The sequence below is a fragment of the Tachysurus vachellii genome, chromosome 3 (genome assembly GCF_030014155.1).
Source record: "Tachysurus vachellii isolate PV-2020 chromosome 3, HZAU_Pvac_v1, whole genome shotgun sequence".
Taxonomy (NCBI): Eukaryota; Metazoa; Chordata; class Actinopteri; order Siluriformes; family Bagridae; genus Tachysurus; species Tachysurus vachellii.
In genome coordinates, this window is record NC_083462.1 from 6,187,185 (window position 1) to 6,210,151 (window position 22,967).

The 22,967-nt window shown below is 38.8% G+C and overlaps 2 protein-coding genes across 2 annotated transcripts; both read right to left on the minus strand.

Moving 5' to 3' along the window:
- Positions 1-1,025: 1,025 nt before the first annotated feature.
- LOC132842097 (asialoglycoprotein receptor 1-like) lies at positions 1,026-8,478 on the minus strand. Its single transcript, XM_060864771.1, has 7 exons — positions 8,346-8,478; positions 8,169-8,228; positions 7,668-7,784; positions 7,382-7,471; positions 7,124-7,195; positions 4,907-5,061; positions 1,026-1,064 (listed from the first exon to the last, which is right to left on the minus strand). The coding sequence occupies exons 1-7, from the start codon at positions 8,377-8,379 to the stop codon at positions 1,026-1,028; spliced, it is 567 nt and encodes a 188-aa protein (XP_060720754.1). The 5' UTR covers positions 8,380-8,478.
- A 9,473-nt stretch (positions 8,479-17,951) lies between these two features.
- LOC132842181 (C-type lectin domain family 6 member A-like) lies at positions 17,952-20,758 on the minus strand. The gene is made up of 8 exons (XM_060864848.1): positions 20,617-20,758; positions 20,440-20,499; positions 19,942-20,058; positions 19,658-19,747; positions 19,390-19,461; positions 18,718-18,872; positions 18,487-18,599; positions 17,952-18,333 (listed from the first exon to the last, which is right to left on the minus strand). The coding sequence occupies exons 1-8, from the start codon at positions 20,648-20,650 to the stop codon at positions 18,171-18,173; spliced, it is 804 nt and encodes a 267-aa protein (XP_060720831.1). The 5' UTR covers positions 20,651-20,758; the 3' UTR covers positions 17,952-18,170.
- Between the last annotated feature and the right edge of the window lie 2,209 nt (positions 20,759-22,967).

The following is a 22,967-nucleotide window of genomic DNA, read 5'->3' on the forward strand; positions in this document are numbered from 1 at the left end:
ATTTTTTTTGAGGGAAAACAAATACAACAATTTAATTTAAAAACGTGATGGATGAGTAGAAATCGATGATAAGAATGATATTAATAATGACAGAAGTGGAAGAAAACAGACCTATAATGCAGAGTTCACAAAAACTTTATTTAATCCTTACGCCGCCATCAGTCTCGTAGAAGCTACAAAGATTTAGGCCGAAGAAGTTTGCGGAGGAGCCCTAATATAAATCTCATCAGTCCGTTTCGACTCTGAGCTTACTCACGATATGCCTCAGAATCACAGGGAAAGTAGAGAGTAAGCGGCGCTATCTGAGGCGATGGAGCAGATATGGCTGAGTAATGAAATGACCTGAGACTTCACAGATAAACAAAGTGAGCAGGATAAAAAGTTTCCCCATCATTCCCCTTGGCCACTACCTTTGGTGCACCTTACAAACCCTGTGGTGACCTTCGACCTCTCAGAGAGTGTGTATTGTGTCTGTTTGTGTGTATGATGAGTGTGTGTATGATAAGTGTGTATATAGTAAGTGTGTGTAGTGTGTGTGTAGGTTTTGTGTTTTATATTACTCACTCATTTTCTACCGCCTATCCGAACTGCCTCGGGTCACGGGGAGCCTGTGCCTATCTCAGGCGTCATCGGGCATCAAGGCAGGATACACCCTGGACGGAGTGCCAACCCATCGCAGGGCACACACACACACTCTCATTCACTCACGCAATCACACACTACAGACAATTTTCCAGAGATCCCAATCAACCTACCATGCATGTCTTTGGACCGGGGGAGGAAACCGGAGTACCCGGAGGAAACCCCCGAGGCACGGGGAGAACATGCAAACTCCACACACATAAAGGCGGAGGCGAGAATCGAACCCCCAACCCTGGAGGTGTGAGGCGAACGTGCTAACCACTAAGCCACCGTGCCCCCCATGTTTTATATTAAATAAATATTAATAACTTTTCATGAACTGTTGTTTTTTTAGAACTATATTTAAACCAGTAATAAAATGTTGCATTTTGAAATCTGATTGGTCAGAATGTTAGGTTCTGTAACAACAGCTGACAGTTGTGCTGAATGTGAAACAGATATTTATATTAATGTGAGTTTTAATCATTCTAATAGCATGATTAATGTTTCTACAGCAAGTCATACACAAATATTAGTATGGAGATCACTATACATAATCTGAAGCTAATATTAAATGTGATTATGAAGTGTTGTAACGCTTCGACCCAGATAATATTTGCAAGAAATCAAAGAGCTCGAAGGCGAAGAGTCTGCAATCCACACCTTTAATGGCAGGTGTACAGGCAACGCGCTTCTCTCATACATGAGTGTTTTAGCTCTTAATAACAGTCACAAATATAGAAATAAATAACAAAACTATAACATGAAGGCAGAACAAACATATCATCTACAGTGGCTCTCGTTACACCGCCGATAAGTTCTCCTAAGTTAGGTTAGATAAGTTGGCCGTTACTGTGTGGGTGTGCGTGTGTGTGTGTGGGTGTGTGTGTGTGTGGATATGGGTGTGTGTGTGTGTGTGTCGCTGTGGGTGAGGTTGAGTGTGTGTGTGTGTGTGTGTGTGTGTTATGGATATAAAGCTATATTTTTGCTGCTTATCTTCAAAAAGAAGGAAGCTCCTAAAATATAGTTTTACTTCCCAAACTCCCTGACATCATTCCTTAAACCTGGAGTTGATTACTCTGTGTGGCCGAACCCTAGACTGGGTTAGAATTAATTTATTTTGTAACATTATTAGTAATCAGAGAAAAATACTAAAAAGCCCATTTCCTTTGTACAAGTTAGTAACTGCAACTATTAGTTGCTATTTCTTTCTATAACTATTGCCTAGAAACATTAATTACTGTTTGTCTGGGAGAGAATGGAGAGCCTTAATAATGAAGAGAAGTCCTACACAACAGACTGTTTTGCATCGCTGGTCAGGAAAGACAGAAACAATAAAAACATGTATTCAGAAGGAACTGGGATAATATGATTTAATATAGCTACCTAATTCTTTGTGACATAGCCATAAATGTTAGTTACCTAAAGACAGCCTTGTGTTGTTTTACCTCTATATTATTTTAATGGCTCCTTGTAGTGGCCACTGTTGTAAATGTATTTTGGGCTGTCACCAGGTGGGGGCAGTGTGTGCACAGAGGGGTTAAAAACAGGTGTTTCCTACAGGTAGAGTAAGTTGGCTTGGTGGAAGGGGTTTTTTTACCACACAGAAACTATAAGAGTAACACACTGGATATGAACTTTCTTTCTTCAAGGATTGTAAATATATGCTTGCATAATGTTCAATAAAGTAGTCAAGTTAAAATCTACTACAAAGGTCTTTTGGTGTGCGTAAAGCGAGCGCGTGTTTTCCAAGCCATCAGCAGCTAAAGAAGCTGCTGGAACACTCCTGTTACTATTAACATTAAGGTTGTTCACACAGTGTGTCTTCTGTTTTATTACTCTGGTGTCCGAACATTCTGAGGTGAAGCTTCAGATCATCCTCAAATCGTCAGAAAGAAAGAAAGAAATAGAACAGCTTGCCACTGGGACAGTACCCTTAAAAGGACATCTTTGTACCTTATTTAACCCCAAAAATTTATAGTTGTACATTAAGGTACACATTGGTACTCTAAGGTAGTAATGTGTACCCTTTTGAGTATAAAGTACAAAGATGTCCTTATAATGGTACTAAGAGTATATTGTTTACATATTTCAAATTGTATTTTGTGTATGCACAGTACATGGCACACAGTAATGGATACTTGCACATTCAAATAATACTTAATTTTTTTGTACGTTCAAAACAACATAAATATTGACACGTTGAAGAAACATTTCCTCAAATTGTCATAATTCATATAATGTTAGCTTGCATAATATAAACAAATGATGAAAACAGTGCATATTTTCTTTGAGAAACAATTACATTACAATTAAATCATTATTTTAATTTTAATTCTATTCATTACATTCATCCCAAGCTAGAATACTGAGAATACACATGTATTTATTTATATTAAAAGAAGCCTCGTTTGCATATGATTTTAATGCAAAAAATACAAACAAAAAGAGCAAATCGACCAGCAAAAATGAATTTGATTCATTTGATTGATTTCTTCTGTGAATCTTTTCTTTAATTTATGTTTACTAAAACATTAGAAATGACACTTTACTAGTCTACATCATCACTTAGCCCTTGTTATCTAGTGCACTATGATAGTGAATATTTCATTTGAGGTTGTGCTTGTGTGTGTGTGTATGTGTTAATACATGGTGGTAACTAACTCTTCAATAGACCGTTCTTTTCTTCTTTTCACACTCAGAGATGTTTTGGTCGACAGCAGCAACGTTATTAGTGATGTCCATGTAAAATAATTAAAAAATTAAGAAAAATGGATCGTGGCCAGTTTAATCTGGTCTGATTATTAAAATGACATCTTTAATGTCACTATTCGTCGTCCTCGTCTCTGTCGTGTACATACAGTGACACATACTTGATATGTAGAAATGGCAGAGTTAAACATGCTGTAAAATCTCAGTTCAACATGATCTTTATTCTTATTTGAAGGGTTTTGATGACACACTTGTCTAAACAAAAGACGTTATAAAAGAGTTTATATAACGTTTGTCAAAGCAGCTATTTTTCCTTATAACCCTTTCAATTAAAACTTGCTAATTATTTAACAAGAACAACAGGCAGAGTTACTAAACATTGTGCAACACAATTCGGATACCATATGCCAACTTACACTGCTTGACATTTTTATAAAAAGGAGTGAAGCGTTTTTTGCCGCTTTGAGCTCATCGTAACTGAATGCTGGACCGCGGGTGCGACTCGGGCTACAGTACTGGGGGCGCGTGATGATGACGTATAGACTATAGATGTATAGACTATCTTAAACTTTCTTGTCTCTTTGAATTTTAAATCACTCTGCATTTATATACATTGCTCCATTAAAACCTCAACATGTGGTGAACACAACTCTCCACTAAAAAAGTGAGGGGGACGAATTTACTTTTTTAAAAAGTGCGTAATCTACGCCCCTGTCTCTAGGTGACTACCCCAGAGTACTTGTTTAGAGAAGATGAACAGATGGAAATTTAAAGTAATGAAATTAAAGATATAACAAATCAGTTTTTCCCCCAGCCATGTACACTTTTATTAAATTTCTTTATTTAAAGCAAAAGGTTCAGCTAACATAATCTGGACACACCATTCATAAAATAGACACATGTTCATCCCCACAGTACAATTTAAAAGGTTTCCACAGGCAGAAAGAGAAAATCCACACATGATCCAAGTATAATAAAAAATAAACTATAGGTAAACGTAATGTTAGCTGTTTTACAATATCAAATATTTATAGTCAACAACCAAGAACTGTCCTCCATTCATAAAAACAAGTATTTGCAGACTCAAATGTAAGTGAAAGTCTTTTACTTTTCACAGATGCACTTTTTCATTGTTCTACAAGAAGCATCAAACCATTTATGTATGTTACCACCTGCATCCCCCAGAGCAGCACAGTTCTCTCCAGAAGGGTCCATCTTTGTCCAGTTATCAGGCTCATTTGCTCCCCCTGGAGAACTAAACCAGAACCTACATATATAGGACATAAAAACTGTAATAAGTTTCTTAAATAATTAATACATTTTATGGAAATAATTAGTATATGCATTGCTGGAACTTGTGCTCACTATGTGAGTGAACACTGTCCTTACGTTACACCTGTCTCCTTTAAAGGCTGGTTGTTCACCCACATCCACTGACCCTCAGTCTCCAAATCATTCAATCCAATCCAGTGTGTTTCTCCAATTTGTGAGAAAAAAAGATCTAATGTAGAAAACAATTATATTAAATAAATAAATGATTAGATTAAATTATAAAGAGAAGCTCTACACTCACCTGTTCAGTTTGGCTGGTTATAATCACCAGGTGGCCTCCTTTATCCACACAGTAATCTCGACTCTGTGTCCAGTTCAGTGTATGAGTGGAGAAGTAGTAACACTTTAAACCAAGAGACTTCCATCCTTCCTCACATTGTCCATTGTTTTTATTTGCTTTTTCCAAGACGAGATGAAAACAATTAGTTATGAAATCAGACTTTGGATAATATATTTGCATACTCTATATAGCATGCCTTCGCTTTGGATATTTTTGTTCATATGGCTATAACATTATCATGAGTAATATATTACTAATAATAATGATGCATTTATATGATGTATTGCTATAATAAAATACTGAGGCCACAAATTAATATGCTACAAATAATTGAAATGTGCCATTTAAGACGAAAGTAAAGACCAATGAAAATGTGTCCCAAAATCAATCATCTATCTATCTATCTATCTATCTATCTATCTATAATGACGGGTCGTGAGAATGAGGATCCATTTGCAGCTTTTAATAGACAAACCCATAAACAACAGGCAGGGTTCGGTAACGGCAAACACAGCAGAGTAGGTTAGGCAAAGACGTGGTCAGGATAACAGGGAAAAGGTCAGGGCAGGCAGAAAACAGTCGTGAGGCAAAATACAGAAATAGATCAAAAAATCAGAATCAGGAAATACTAGAAACGCTCAGAATGACAGCCGTAGCAAATCAAGACTTCGCACTGGAGTAAGTTCAAGTTTGCCTTAAATAGGCGCTGGGTAATTGGCCGCAGGTGGCGGTGCAATCAGTCCCTGCATGTGGCTTATGGGAAATGTAGTCAGGAAGTGTTAGTACTCCGGGGACGACTCCCTCTGTTGGCGGTCGGAGGACGAGATGGGTGCTTCCATCATGACACTATCTATCTATCTATCTATCTATCTATCTATCTATCTATCTATCTATCTATCTATCTATCTATCTACAGTACACTATAATGCCAAAGGTTCTAAGACATCTGCCTTTACATGCACATGAACTTTAATGACATTCCATTCTTAATCTGTTGTGTTTAATATTAAGTTGGCTCATAGTAACAGCTTCAACTCTTTTAGGAAGACTTTCCACAAAATTTTGGAGTGTGTTTATAATAATTTTGACCATTCCTCTAGATGTAAATTAGACACTGATGTTGATCGAGAAGTCCTGGCTCGCAGTCTCCACTCTAATTCATCCTAAAGGTGTTCTGTTGGGTTGAGACCTGGACTCTGTTCAGGCCAGTCAAGTTCCTCTACACCAAACTCACTCATACGTGTCATGTTATAACAGAAAGGGGCCATCCCCAAACTCTTCCCACAACATTGGGAGCATGAAATTATAAATTTAAGTGTTCCTTTCACTTGAACTAAGGGGCCAAGCGCAACCACTGAAAAACAACCAGACACAATAATCCCCTCTACCAAACTTTACACTTGGCACAATGTAGTCAGCTCGGCTCTCAAGTTTTGAAGACAGGCAAGAGTGACATTTCCAACCCCCCCAGCGGCCTCTTTTTTTGATTGTCTGATAAGTGTCAGGCTCGACTAAGAACTCCAGGTGAGATGCGCTTGATTCCTGCCTGGTTCCATAGAGACAGCGGTGTGGATAGATACATTTTGGGCTCTGCGGCATATTAAATATATGATAAATAGTCAAAAAGTTTTTCTGCATGAGAAATACAATGTGTGGCGGGAGAGTGTGATAAAAGACCAGAATAAGTGACTGTCACGCTCAATGCATGACACTTCAGAACCCTGAGTCAGGAAAGTACCATTCTCCTATCAACCGCTAAACCCAGAGAAGTGTTATTTGTCACTTGAGAGAACATGTGTTTACTGCACTAGAGTCCAGTTGTGACGTGCTTTACACCTCTGCATCCAACGCTTTGCATTGCTCTAAGTGTTGTAAGGCTTGGTTGCAGCTGCTTATACATGACAACACTCTCTACGCACTGTTGTTGAGCTGATCTGAAGGCCACACGAAGATTGGAGGTCTTTAGCTATTGACTCTGCAGAAAGCTGGCGAGCTCTGCGCACCTACTGTATTCTTTCACAAATGATTGCAGAGGCAGTCTGCATGTCTAGGTGCTTGAATTTATGTATACATATGACCATGGAAGTGATTGGAATACCTGAATTCAGTGATTTGGAAGGGTGTACCAAAACCTTTGGCAACATAGTTTATCTATCTATTGTGATGGGAGAATCTTACCACTGCATGCAGCGAGATCTTCCTGAACTTGCTGATGCTTCACCTTCAGTGCTTCATACAGTTTTTCTATCTCTAATGCAAAAAGAATAATTTGTGATGCAAAAGGGTTTTTAGATAATGAGAATAAACCAGAATATAAATAAATAATAATAACAAAAGGGGCAATTACTAGAACTACTATTAGAAGGCAAGAAGCACATGTAAACTGCAGCTACTGCAAACTATTAAAGGAAACAGGAAGCTCTTATACACACTTACCCTTGACTTTATGATCCTGCGTCATCAATGTTTCAGTAACATTAGAATACTGCTCACTTAATATCTCACATGAAACCACTTTGTTGTGATCTGTTGAAGAAAAATACTCAGGGTTAAATTCATTTACAGAGCAATAAAAACTAAATGTATAATTAATTAAGTAAAGAAATGTAAGTTTTTCATGCTAGGATGAATTCATCTCACTTGATGGATAAAAGGAGACACTTTATTATGATTTGTTGATTGAGAACAAAGATAAAGATGATAAGCACAACTTAACACTTACAAAGGATCCCAACACAGAGTGTTAATAAAACACCAAGTATTAGGAGGAGACCAAAAGCAGATCTGAAGATCTTTCCTGGTTTCTTCTTGTCTTTCAGCTCAGTGCGGTCAGAGATATCTGAGAGAAAAGCGTTAGTTATTTCATATATCTTTGTTCTAGAGTCAGATCTAGACCCGCTGTGTTATGGAGTTAGGGAAATAAAACGATTTTTGTTGCTTTTTCCCCATTTATTTTTCAATATTACATTGATGAAATGTAGATAAATATTAGATTAGATATTTTTAATAGGTTTGATAGATATTTTTAATGAGATTTGTCCCATTATAAAAAAAATATTTTGTAATATTTATATAAAAACTTTGAATCCCGAGCTGGTTACTCTGTGCGACATAACACTAGGCTGAATTGAATTTTTTATTATTTTTTTTGTTGTCCTCATTCACTAACCTCACTAGTTCTTCTCAGTATCAGTATTTAATCACCAAACAAACACCTGAATACCTGAATTTTTCAGCTCTGCGTGACAGTCTTCTGTATTCACATAAACATCATCCTCTGTGTCTGATAATGAGCAGTGAAAATCTTGTCATTTACAACACTTCATGTAAACGATATCAAACACAACCATCAAATATGTATTTAAATATTTTTGCATGTATAAATATTTCAGATATCTACCTGTTGGAGAGTGATAGTTTTCACTATCGTCCATTTTGCAGTGATCAAATCTTATATCTTCATAGACAGCTTGTATTTCTGAACCTTGCTTTTGCTTCACAACACATGAAATGCGTGACTTCTGCTTGCTAGTGTGATCTCAGGTGAAGCCTCTTGGTCTCAGCCTCAGTTCAGAATAGCAAGCAGTCATCATTAATGTGGTTTTCCTCTTCCTGAACTTGCTGATGATCCACCTTCAGTTATTCATACAGTTTTTCAATCTCTATGGCAAAAGGGTTAATATGACAATAAACCAGGAAGAAATTGAGGCAAACCTCAAAACTAGTTTTCCTGGTGTTACTCCTCAACAGAAAGACACCAAGTGAACATGAAAAGACCACTTTACAGACCCTGTAATTTTATTCCATCCTGTAAGCTTTATTTTTCTTTCTGTACCTTTTTTATATGTACAAACAAAACTGCATGAAAATGTAATATTAAGCTTATTATTCAGCTTTAAAAAATCAAATGCATTTACAAACAGGGAAATAAGCAAACACTGTATTATATTGAATCAATAGTTAACTTAAATATATCACATGATGTGTGTGATATTAAAGAAGTCGATAAGTTTAATACGATTGCACTGGATATAGAGCAACATTCATATCTCTGTATATTTTAGATGAATGGTTCGCACATCCTGTTTGACTTTATAACGTCTGACCTCAGTGTACATTTCTGTTCACATCTTTAGCCATGTGTTATACCGCATTCATTACATCATGCCATCTGGTACTTTTCTTTTAATACATCATGCTGCAGGTAAACGAAGCTTCCGACAAGCTTTGTTTTGGGACAGAGAACTTTTCAGTCTTCTTAGTTTTCATGGCTGATGTAGCAGACAAAAGCTCAAAGTTATAAAACACTCATCGAACTGAACTTTTTTTGACTGAATCGCTTTATGACTTTACTATATTTTACCTAAATATACTCAGTGCTGGGGGACACGGTGGCTTAGTGGTTAGCACGTTTGCCTCACACCTCCAGGGTTGGGGGTTCGATTCCCGCCTCCGCCTTGTGTGTGTGGAGTTTGCATGTTCTCCCTGTGCCTCGGGGGTTTCCTCCGGGTACTCCGGTTTCCTCCCCCGGTCCATAGACATGCATGGTAGGTTGATTGGCATCTCTGGAAAAATTATCCGTAGTGTGTGAGTGAATGAGAGTGTGTGCCCTCAAAATATCTACATGTGTGTTCATCAAAACAAAGAAATTTATTCAGGTTTGTAACATCATGAGTGTGAGAAAAAGATAACAGAATTTTCATTTTTACTATGAACTATTATTACTGTTAACTATCTGTGGTATAGTGCAATACACCTCCTTTCCAGTTAGTGGCACTATGCACCTATGTGATTGAACAGAGTATGTCTGTATGTGGAGAGGAGGAGAAAAAACCGTGTGTGAAGAAGTTGAGTAAAAGAAATATATTGTTAACCTTGGCTGTGACTGCATTGTTTCTACTACATACACAACATATTGGCGACGAGGAATGGCTTTTCTTGGAATTTCACAACCCCCAGCTTACCTGGACACTCCTGGTGAGCCGACAAAGTTCTATAAGTCTTGGATACAAATGTTTGAAAATTACCTCCTGGCACTCACTGCTAACGAGATGCCTGACAGGTGAAAGCGTGCACTGCTGCTTCATTGTTTGGGCACAGAAGGCCAGCGGATTTTTCTTACACTTCCAGATGTCGGTACATCTTACAAGTCTGTGTGTGATGCTTTACAAGCCTTTTTTGTTCCAAAAGTGAACGTGGTTGTGGAGAGGAATAAATTTCGCCAGTGTGCGCAGAGGCACGGCGAATCTACTATTCAATACGTTGCTGCATTACGGGATTTGATTTTGAACTGTGATTTTGGTGCTCTCGCTGATGATATGATTAGGGATCAGATTATAGAGAAAACGTCCTCCGGATGTATTAGAGAACATCTACTTTTGGAAACAGATCTCACACTGCAGAAAGCTATTACAATTGCGTCTCAAATTACTGCAGTGGCGGAAGCAAAAGCGATGGCTCCCGCCGCTGAGGCTACAGTCAAACTCGTTCAATCGAGAGGTGGTGCTGCCACACACAAACATAGAACGACAACGAAACCAAACGCAACACGCACACACAATGGTCCTACTCACACTGTCCAACGCAAGACTTGTTACCGTTGTGGATCCAATTCACATTTAGCCAACAACCCAACATGTGCTGCTAAACATGCAAAATGCAAACAATGTGGGAAAATAGGACACTTTGCCAAAGTATGTCGCAGTGCGGCTTCCACATGCAATGTGCAAGAAGTTACTGTGCCAGATCTTACAGTCTTACATATTACTCCTACTTCAATTGTGTCACAGACAACACGTCTTACCTGTACTCTGTGTCTTCATGTAAAAGATGGACAGTTACTTACCACAGATTTGCTTGTAGACACAGGTTCAGCAGTCTCCATTCTTCCAGAGCATGTTTACCGAGAGACGTTCCTGCATATGCCCCTTAAGAAGCCTACAGTACATCTAGTGACCTACTGTATATAAAGAAACCTATTCCTGTCCTTGGATGCCTTCACCTTACTGTTACATACTGCAACCATAGCACGCAAACAGACTTCTACATTGTCCGTGATGGGACACCTTTGATCGGAATGGATCTGTTCACAGCTCTGCGCCTTCAAATTCAAGATGGACACATTGAACCACCTGCTTCACCAGCAGAGGATCAAACTGCTGTCAACAACACTGAGGCTTTAGGCATTGCTACTGGATTTACCCACAAAGTTAAAATGCGTTCAGATGTGCCCCCAGTTCAGCAGAAACTTCGCAGACTGCCATTTGCTGTTCGTTATGCTGTTTCAGAGGAGTTGAAAAGACTTGAAGCAGAAGGCGTCATAAAGAGAGTTGACTCGTCTGCCTGGGTGTCTCCTCTGGTGGTCATGAAGAAAAAGACTGGTGGCATTCGTCTTTGTGTGGATTTACGTGAGCCAAACAGAGCGGTGTCGATAGACAATCACCCTTTGCCACACATCGAAGAAGTCTTTACTGAGCTCCGTGGTGCAACTATGTTCTCCACAATCGATTTGCAAAATGCCTACCATCAAGTCCAGTTACACCCAAGCAGCAGAGATCTTACAGCGTTTATAACGCATGACGGACTTTTTCGTTTTACAAGAGTTCCATATGGCTTGGCCTCAGCACCTAGTGCCTTCCAACGGATGATGTCCCAGATTCTGGCAGATAAAAAAGGTGTGCAATGCTATCTAGATGACATCATAGTATACGGTGAGACGCCTGAACTTCATGACACGAGACTGAAAGCCGTCCTTCACTGCCTACAAGAGAGTGGGTTGAAGCTGAACACAGCTAAATGCCACTTCAGGAAGTCTGAGTTGTCCTTTCTTGGGCATCTCATTTCTGCCTCCAGACCAGGGCATCTCCAGGGCATCTCATTTCCTACAACCAGACCCTGGCCATGTTCAAGCTGTGGCTCAAGCTCCCCCTCCTCATGACGCTCAGTCACTACGTTCTTTTCTTGGCTTGACTGCGTGGTATTCAAAGTTCATTCCCAATTACGCCACACTTGTAGAACCTCTTCGTGCTCTACTTCGAAAGTTTACTGTTTTCCATTGGACTGAGGAGGCTCAGGAAAACTTCTCCCGAGTTAAAGACATCATAGCTACAAGCCCTGCTCTTGCCTTGTTCAATCCTTCCTTGCCGACAGTCGTCACAACTGATGCGTCAGATTACGACATTGGCGCTGTGCTGACGCAGACCCAGGGCCATACAGAATGAGTGCGAGTGCGAACGCAAGTACTCTACAGTTGAAAAAGAGGCCTTAGCGTGTGTCTGGGCGACTGAAAAGTGGCGCACTTACTTGTGGGGTTGTCACTTTACTTTAAGAATGGACCACGGCCCTCTGACTACCTTACTCTCAACCAAAGGCCTTGGACGTGCAGGCATGAGAATAGCCGATGGTCTGCTCGCCTGTTGTGTTTTAACTATAACATTGAATACAAACCAGGGCGAGAGAATGTTACAGCCGATTGCTTGTCACGTCTGCCTCTTCTCATTACAGAAGAACATCAAGATCCTGAGCTGGAGATGGTGGCTGTTGTGTCAGCTGACTTTGCAGCTGTCACTCCTGAAGAGCTCTCAAGAGCCTGTGATGCATGCCCTGTGCTACAGAAGGTGAGACACTACATTTCTAATGGATGGCCTGGGAGCACGAAAAACCTAGACCCTGTCATCACACCTTACTTTCATATCCAGAATGAACTGGCTGTGCAGGATAGTTACATAATTCGTGGCACTCATCATGTGATTGTACCTCAAGCTCTGCAATCTAAGCTCATTCAGTTAGCTCATGCCACACACCAAGAGATCGTTCGCACAAAACAAAGACTGCGAGACTTGTACTGGTGACCTGGCATAGATTCACAGGTTGAGTCTGCCATTAGGTCATGCTCTACCTGCCTGCAGCATGACAAAACTGCCATTACCCATGCTGCTCCGTTGCAACCTGTGCCTACTCCGACTGCAGCCTGGGAAAAGGTAGCTGTGGATATTGTGGGACCTATTCAAACTGCACCTCCTGACTGCCGTTTTGCAATAACTCTCATTGACTACTATAGCCGATGGCCTGAGATTGCCTTCAGCTCAGGTATTACCTCAATGACTGTTATGAACTTTCTTGCCACTGTGTTTAGTAGAGAAGGAAATCCACTCGAACTGGTCACTGACAATGGCCCTCAGTTTATTTCAGCTCAGTTTGAATCCTTCCTTGCTGACAGAGACATCAAGCATTGCCGCAGCTCTGTGTATTACCCACAAGCGAATGGGGAAATAGAACGCTTCAACAGAGTATTCAAGGACTGCTTACAGACAGCCAACATCGAAGGTAAACCTTTGAAAGCCTTTGTCACTGAGTTTTTACACACATACAGAGCCACTCCCCATGCCATGACCTCAGTGTCTCCTGCCGAGCTACTTCATGGTAGGCCACTCAATACAAAGCTGCATATCAGAGGTCTCCACTCCTCATTGCCTCTTACAGAGCACACAAACCTAAAACAGCACATCCAGATGAAGCAACAGAAAACAAAACGGTATACAGACAGGCGACGTAGTGCGACACCATCCACTTTCCAAGTTGGATCTTCTGTCCGTGTCCGCGAGCCTAGGTTCATTGCAAAAGGATGTTCTAAGCTCACCCAACCTTTTAAAGTGGTAGCTCAGAAAAGTCCTGCTACTTACCTGTTATCTGATGGTAAAGTGTGGAATGCCATCCACCTTGCACCTACACCTCCTGCCAATTCAAGTGTTCCTACATCACAGCCTGATGATGCTTGTTTGCTGCCAAGCACCTCGGAATCACCTGAAACTGTGCAAGCCCTTCCTCTCTCCAAAGGTCCCAAGGATGAGACATGCCCCAGTATGGTCCGGAGACTGTGTTTAAAAAAAAAAAAGATACAGCGATATGAACGTGTTTATTCTGTTCCTGTTCCCTGAAGATTGTATCTACAGTTGATTTACTAGTCTATTTTGTCATAAGACTGAATTGTGACTTACTGATTAGACTTTCTGTTTACATGCTAGTCTAGATTTGACTTACCAATGGATTTTGTTATTTACTTCCATGTTTAGGTCATTAGTGATATTATGACTTACATTTCTACAGATTTTGCTACATACATACTTGCCATGTGATCACATGTGAGATTATTATTTTCTACGTTTGCTACTTAAAGGAAAGACATGCTTCATGTTGTTTCAGTTTACATATATTGTTCATGAAGTACTGATATTATGGTGCTACAGTGCAGAGTTTTATTTCTTACAAGAGAGGAATATGTGGTATAGTGCAATACACCTCCGTTCCAGTTAGTGGCACTATGCACCTATGTGATTGAACAGAGTATGTCTGTATGTGGAGAGGAAGAGAAAAAAACCGCGTGTGAAGAAGTTGAGTAAAGGAAAGATATTGTTAACTTTGGCTGTGACTGCTTTGTTTCATACTACATACACAACACTATCCCTTTAATATTAATAAATTCACTCTAATCATCACTCTCTCTCTCTCTCCAATAGTTAATTCACTTCAAGGTTTGTGGTATTCAATAATTTTTGTTTTTTGATTGACGTGATTGTTGTTATTCTGTTGTTAAAAAGGAAGGATCTAATGTAAGGATGTGTTCATGTCCCATTAAAAGGGAATGCCTGTTCAAAAAATGCCATTTGGTTGCATAGAAACCATTGTACTTTTTTATATATATACTTTTCCATGGTCTTCTGCCATGTTTGAGGCATATTGAAACTTTTCATGCTTTTATGTTGCCCTTATTTCAGTTACATTTACATCTTAGGCTTTGTAGTTTTGATTTTTATTCATTTTTAGATTTTTATTGTATTTACAGCTCACCTGTATGTGGACACCTTTTAAAAATAAATGCATATCATTTTTGTTGCAAATAAAACTCATAGTCCATAAATACTGTAGATTTAACTTTGTTTAATATATACATTTAGTTAAATCATCAAACATCTGTATGACTTGCCAGTGACTTGCTTGACTCAAGCTACGACTTGACTTGACTTGACTTACTTGACTTGACTTGACTCTCACAAAAAATGACTCAGACTTGCTTGAGACTTGAAGGTTAAGACATGAGACTTACTTGTGACTTGCACATGTGTGACTTACTCCCACCTCTGCAATACGATGATAAAACGGATGACTTCCCAAGGACGCGAGTCTTCATCATCTTCGTTACCGCAGGAGCACACGGGAAGTGGTGAGGCGCTACATGCTTTCTACATACATTTGGTTCATTTTTTTTGAGGGAAAACAAATACAACAGTTTAATTTAAAAACGTGATGGATGAGTAGAAATCGATGATAAAAATGATATTAATAATGACAGAAGTGGAAGAAAACAGACCTATAATGCAGAGTTCACAAAAACTTTATTTAATCCTTACGCCGCCATCAGTCTCGTAGAAGCTGCAAAGATTTAGGCCGAAGAAGTTTGCGGAGGAGCCCTAATATAAATCTCATCAGTCCGTTTCGACTCTGAGCTTACTCACGATATGCCTCAGAATCACAGGGAAAGTAGAGAGTAAGCGGCGCTATCTGAGGCGATGGAGCAGATATGGCTGAGTAATGAAATGACCTGAGACTTCACAGATAAACAAAGTGAGCAGGATAAAAAGTTTCTCCATCATTCCCCTTGGCCACTACCTTTGGTGCACTTTACAAACCCTGTGGTGACCTTCGACCTCTCAGAGAGTGTGTATTGTGTCTGTTTGTGTGTATGATGAGTGTGTGTATGATAAGTGTGTATATAGTAAGTGTGTGTGTAGTGTGTGTGTAGGTTTTGTGTTTTATATTACTCACTCATTTTCTACCGCCTATCCGAACTGCCTCGGGTCACGGGGAGCCTGTGCCTATCTCAGGCGTCATCGGGCATCAAGGCAGGATACACCCTGGATGGAGTGCCAACCCATCGCAGGGCACACACACACACACTCTCATTCACTCACGCAATCACACACTACGGACAATTTTCCAGAGATCCCAATCAACCTACCATGCATGTCTTTGGACCGGGGGAGGAAACCGGAGTACCCGGAGGAAACCCCCGAGGCACGGGGAGAACATGCAAACTCCACGCACACAAGGCGGATGCGGGAATCGAACCCCCAACCCTGGAGGTGTGAGGCGAACGTGCTAACTACTAAGCAACCGTGCCCCCCATGTTTTATATTAAATAAATATTAATAACTTTTCATGAACTGTTGTTTTTTTAGAACTATTTTTTAACCAGTAATAAAATGTTGCATTTTGAAATCTGATTGGTCAGAATGTTAGGTTCTGTAACAACAGCTGAGAGTTGTGCTGAATGTAAATCAGATATTTATATTAATGTGAGTTTTAATCATTCTAATAGCATGATTAATGTTTCTACAGCAAGTCATACACAAATATTAGTATGGAGATCACTATACATAATCTGAAGCTAATATTAAATGTGATTATAAAGTGTTGTAACGCTTCGACCCAGATAATATTTGCAGGAAATCAAAGAGCTCGAAGGCGAAGAGTCTGCAATCCACACGTTTAATGGCAGGTGTACAGGCAACACGCTTCTCTCATACATGAGTGTTTTAGCTCTTAATAACCATCACAAATATAGAAATAAATAACAAAACCATAACAAGAAGGCAGAACAAACATATCATCTACCGTGGCTCTCATTACACCGCTGATAAGTTCTCCTAAGTTAGGTTAGATACAGTAAGTTGGCCGTTACTGTGTGGGTGTGTGTGCGTGTGTGTGTGTGTGTGTTTTTTTGATTGGCTGATAAGTGTCAGGCTCGACTAAGAACTCCAGGTGAGACGCGCTTGATTCCTGCCCGGTTCCATAGAGACAGCGGTGTGGATAGATACATTTTGGGCACTGCGGCATATTATATATATGATAAATAGTCAAAAAGTTTTTCTGCATGAGAAATACAATGTGTGGCGGGAGAGTGTGATAAAAGACCAGCATCTTGGTCTCACTCTTAGTTCAGAATAGCAAGCAATCGTCATTATTGTGGTTTTCCTCTTCCTGAAATTCTGATGCTGATGCTTCACAGTCAGTTCTTCACACATTTTTTTCTCTATGGAAAAAGTATAATTTGGTTTGTAGATAATGATGAGAACAAACCAGAAAATAAAGAAGGGTATGTTATAAAATATAAGAAGCACAGAACTCAACAGCTGAGTTTATAACCCACATGTACAGTACAATACAGTACAGTACAATGCTAACTATTAAAAGAAACAGTTATTGAAACCACTTAGTATAATATATATACTCTTATTATTCTTTTACTCTTTTTACTATCAAAGGGATCAAATGCTACAGATATTTCACAAAAAAATATTCAATATCTATTGTAGTATGGCCAAAATTAGAAGCCGGCGTCATTACTGCCATCTAACTCTAAATCTGATTTCTAACTATAGGATAAATAACATTTTCCTCCCATTCTTTAACCCGTGCTTCACTTTACAATCTTAAATTGAACTCTGTGCAATTGAAAAATTGGTAGTAACTCTATAAAATTATTTATAATCACAAAGGAAGTGAGATACAGATAGTATCTCAAGTGCAATAGCAGTGGTAAAGATGTACCTTCCGGACTGGATGGTGGAAAGTAACACCCCCCCCCCCCACACACACACACACCCCACCCCCAGAAACCCCTGCTTAAATAAACATAAATAACTATAACAACCCTCCAGTACTTATATTATGAAGCTTCAGATCATCTTCAAATCGACTACTCCCCAGAGTACACACACACACACACACACTTACGTTCTTTTTATTTAGTTTTCACCTTTTTCCACCCTTTTCACTTGTTTAGAGAAGAGGAACAGATGGAATTTTAAATAATGAAATTAAAGATATAACAAATCTGTTTTTTCCCAGCCATGTACACTTTTATTAATTCTTAAATTTCTTTATTCAAAGCAACTTAACGTTACATCTAGCTTCAGCAAACATAATCTGGACACACGTCATTCATAAAATAGACACATGTTCATCCCTCCAGTACAATTTAAAAGGTTTCCACAAGCAGAAAGAGAAAATCCACACACATGATCCAAGTATAAAAAAAAAAAAAAAAGCTATAGGTAAACGTAATGTTAGCTGTTTTACAATATCAAATATTTATAGTCAACAACCAAGAACTGTCCTCCATTCATAAAAACAAGTATTTGCAGACTCAAATGTAAGTGAAAGTCTTTTACTTTTCACAGATGCACGTTTTGATACTCCTACAAGAAGCATCAAACCATTTATGTATGCTATCAACTGCATTCCCCAGAGCAGCACAATTCTCTCCAGAAGTGTCCTCCTCTCTCCAGTTATCAGGCTCATTTGGTCCCTCTGGAGAACTATACCAGAACCTACATAGAATTAAATCTGTAATGATTTTTTTAAACAATTATTTCATTTCATGCAAAAAATATACATAGTATATGTATTACTGGAGCTTTGTAGATCTTTAAACAGAACAGTTAAATGAGTTTATAGACTGTGTGAGTGAACACTGTCCTTACGTTACACCTGTCTCCTTTAAAGGCTGGTTGTTCACCCACATCCACTGACCCTCAGTCTCCAAGTCATTCAAACCAATCCAGTGTGTTTCTCCAATTTGTGAAACTACAAAATTCTAATTTAGAAAATAACAACACATAAAGCTTATAACTATAATCACTTCAAGTGAAAAGAGACCAAAAATGTCATTTTATCTGAAAAACTGGAAAGAAAAGAAGCTCTACACTTCAAACCTGTTCAGTTTGGCTGGTTATAATCACCATGTGGCCTCCTTTCTCCACACAGTAATCTCTACTCTGTGTCCAGTTCAGTTTAGAACTGGAGAAGTAATAACTCTTTAAACCAAGAGACTTCCATCCTTCCTCACATTGTCCATTGTTTTTATTTGCTGTTTTTCAAGATGAGATAAAAAATAATCAGTTATGAAATCAGATAATATATTTGCATACTCTATATAGCATGGCTTTGCTTTGTTTTTGTATATCTATCTATCTATCTATCATCCATCCATCCATCTATCTGTAATGAGTCTGTCTGTGTTTCTGTCCTGTTTCTGTCTGCTGTCTTTCCCGGTTGTTAATTGTTTGCTCCGCCCACTCTTTGGTTTCCATGGACATTAATTGAACTCATTCATTCCCTCAGGTGTGTTGTCTTTGTCTCTGATTGTCTCCGCTTTGTCATTGGTTCCTGTCAGCTATATATACTCTGTTTGTTCGCTTCCCTGGTGTGGGTTGTTATTGTATGTTGGTGTTAATGGTCCTGTCTCCTGTGTGGTCTGTATTCTGCTCTGGTTTGCCTGCCTGTTTGTTTGTCTTGGTTTAGTAAAAGTCTAAAACTGCACTTGGATCCTCATTCGCCTTTGTCCCACACCGTAAGACTATCTATAATGATGGTGAGAATCTTACCACTGCATGCTGCGAGATCCTCCTGAACTTGCTGATGCTCCACCTGCAGTGCTTTAAACAGTTTTTCTATTTCTAAAGAAAAAGAGAACAATTTCTGATGCAAAAGGGTTTGTAGATAATGAGAATAAACCAAAAAAAATTAATAAGAACAAAAGTGGCAATTACTAGAATTACTATTAGAAAATAAGAAGCACAAAACTTTTTTTTTTAACCCACATATACACTGCAGCTACTGCAAAGTAAACTGGAAGCTCTAATAAACACTTACCCTTGACTTTATGTTCCTGCATCATCAATGTTTCAGTAACATTAGAATACTGCTCACTTAATATCTCATATGAAACCACTTTGTTGTGATCTGTTGAAGTAAAATACTCAGGGTTAAATTCATTTACAGAACAATAAAAACTAAATGTATAATTAATTAAGTAAAGAAATGTAAGTTTTTCATGCTAGGATGAATTCATCTCACTTGATGGATCAAAGGAGACACTTTATTATGATTTGTTGATTGAGAACAAAGAAAGATGATAAGCACAACTTAACACTTACAAAGGATCCCAACACAGAGTGTTAATAAAACACCAAGTATTAGGAGGAGACCAAAAGCAGATCTGAAGATCTTTCCTGGTTTCTTCTTGTCTTTCAGCTCAGTGCGGTCAGAGATATCTGAGAGAAAAGGGTTAGTTATTTCATATATCTTTGTTCTAGAGTCAGATCTAGACCCGCTGTGTTATGGAGTTAGGGAAATAAAACGATTTTTGTTGCTTTTTCCCATTTATTTTTCAATATTACATTGATGAAATGTAGATAAATATTAGATTAGATATTTTTAATAGGTTTGATAGATATTTTTAATGAGATTTGTCCCATTATAAAAAAATATTTTGTAATATTTATATAAAAACTTTGAATCCCGAGCTGGTTACTCTGTGTGACATAACACTAGGCTGAATTGAATTTTTTATTATTTCTTTGTTGTCCTCATTCACTAACCTCACTAGTTCTTCTCAGTATCAGTATTTAATCACCAAACAAACACCTGAATACCTGAATTTTTCAGCTCTGCGCGACAGTCTTCTATAGTGACATAAACATCATCCTCTGTGTCTGATAATGAGCAGTGAAAATCTTGTCATTTACAACACTTCATGTAAACGATATCAAACACAACCATCAAATATGTATTTAAATATTTTTGCATGTATAAATATTTCAGATATCTACCTGTTGGAGAGTGATAGTTTTCACTATCGTCCATTTTGCAGTGATCAAATCTTATATCTTCATAGACAGCTTGTATTTCTGAACCTTGCTTTTACTTCACAACACATGAAATGAGTGACTTCTGCTTGCTAGTGTGATCTCAGGTGAAGCCTCTTGGTCTCAGCCTCAGTTCAGAATAGCAAGCAGTCATCATTAATGTGGTTTTCCTCTTCCTGAACTTGCTGATGATCCACCTTCAGTTATTCATACAGTTTTTCAATCTCTATGGCAAAAGGGTTAATATGACAATAAACCAGGAAGAAATTGAGGCAAACCTCAAAACTAGTTTTCCTGGTGTTACTCCTCAACAGAAAGACACCAAGTGAACATGAAAAGACCACTTTACAGACCCTGTAATTTTATTCCATCCTGTAAGCTTTATTTTTCTTTCTGTACCTTTTTTATATGTACAAACAAAACTGCATGAAAATGTAATATTAAGCTTATTATTCAGCTTTAAAAAATCAAATGCATTTACAAACAGGGAAATAAGCAAACACTGTATTATATTGAATCAATAGTTAACTTAAATATATCACATGATGTGTGTGATATTAAAGAAGTTGATAAGATTAATACGATTGCACTGGATATAGAGCAACATTCATATCTCTGTATATTTTTGGATGAATGGTTCGCACATCCTGTTTGACTTTATAATGTCTGACCTCAGTGTACATTTCTGTTCACATCTTTAGCCATGTGTTATACCGCATTCATTACATCATGCCATCTGGTAATTTTCTTTTAATACATCATGCTGCAGGTAAACGAAGCTTCCGACAAGCTTTGTTTTGGGACAGAGAACTTTTCAGTCTACTTAGTTTTCATGGCTGATGTAGCAGACAAAGCTCAAAGTTGTAAACACCCATCGAACTGCACTTTATGGTGATTTTTTAAGTGGTGGAAGAGATTTAATGTGCTTCCATTTTTTTTTTGACTGAATCGCTTTATGACTTTACTATATTTTACCTAAATATACTCAGTGCTGGGGGCACGGTGGCTTAGTGGTTAGCACGTTAGCCTCACACCTCCAGGGTTGGGGGTTCGATTCCCGCCTCTGCCTTGTGTGTGTGGAGTTTGCATGTTCTCCCCGTGCCTCGGGGGTTTCCTCCGGGTACTCCGGTTTCCTCCCTCGGTCCAAAGACATGCATGGCAGGTTGATTGGCATCTCTAGAAAATTGTCCGTAGTGTGTGATTGCGTGAGTGAATGAGAGTGTGTGTGTGCCCTGTGATGGGTTGGCACTCCGTCCAGGGTGTATCCTGCCTTGATGCCCGATGACCCCAGGCTCCCTGTGACCCGAGTAGTTCGGATAAGCGGTAGAAAACGAATGAATGAATAAATATACTCAGTGCTATATTTATATACATTGTTTTAAGCATAAATCTTTTGGTATCACTATTTATAACTGTATAGTTGAGCAAATAATCATGGAGAAAAATGGTGTGGGCTTAAATGTTTGCTGTGTGTGTGTGTGTGTGTGTGAGAGAGAGAGAGAGAGAGAGAGAGTTTTGTCAGGCAGATGGCAGCACTTTCACACACTTGCTTCTCTGAGTGTGTAGTGATTGTTGAAGTGATGAGCTGGCAAATCCTGAGTGTGCATGAGTCACGTCTTTACTCACACACGGTGCGGTGATAATCTCATCTCATATTACACCGAGTACGACCGAATGATTCATAATCAGCCTTTATTATTACCATAAGAATCTCTGTACAGCAGGAGGTATGTGTTTAAAAGCAGAGAATGAGTTCATAAAGTGGGTTCAAGAGCGGTCATTTAAGCCCAGTGTGGACCTGAGGTTTGGAAAAATAAAAGACATTTCAGTTGTCTATAAAACACATTTAGGTGACATCTGGAGTGAGTAATCTGTGCACTTAAAGGAGAATTATACATCATATGAGAGGGTGATGATGCAGAGTAGAAGGTGTGTATCGCTGGAGGAACTTTTGGTCAGATAAGAAACTTCAACAAAGACACACCATGGGTTTTTCCCAATAGGTTTTTTTTCTGTGTCCATGGCTGAGGTCATCTTATAACGGCCAAATAACATTCCACTAATCAAGAACACAAGTTCCAAGAGCAGTAAAAAAAAATGTGTTGTTGATCCACAGCAAAAACTAAGGGCACATTGATTGGTGACCTGCCAAAAAAAATCCCATGATTCATTGCGGCATCATCACCGTGGTGAAGCACTCAGCTCAGACCTATAAGTGCTCTAATCTGATTGGACAGTTTTTGTTTTGTTTACACAAATACACAGCACTCCGGAATATGTCAGATTTATATGCGAATGAAAAATATTGTAAATTT

Bases quoted from the DNA above. Each gene is read 5' to 3' on its own strand.
- LOC132842097 (XM_060864771.1), bottom strand. From the start codon at position 8,379: ATGGACGATAGTGAAAACTATCACTCTCCAACAG. The intron at 8,229-8,345 runs GTAGATATCTGA...GCTCATTATCAG, and splicing joins AAACTATCACTCTCCAACAG to ACACAGAGGATGATGTTTAT. The intron at 5,062-7,123 runs GTAAGATTCTCC...TCTTGGAAAAAG, and splicing joins AGATCTCGCTGCATGCAGTG to CAAATAAAAACAATGGACAA.
- LOC132842181 (XM_060864848.1), bottom strand. From the start codon at position 20,650: ATGGACGATAGTGAAAACTATCACTCTCCAACAG. The intron at 20,059-20,439 runs GTATTCAGGTGT...CTTTTCTCTCAG, and splicing joins CGCAGAGCTGAAAAATTCAG to ATATCTCTGACCGCACTGAG. The intron at 19,748-19,941 runs GTAAGTGTTAAG...TTACTTCAACAG, and splicing joins ACTCTGTGTTGGGATCCTTT to ATCACAACAAAGTGGTTTCA.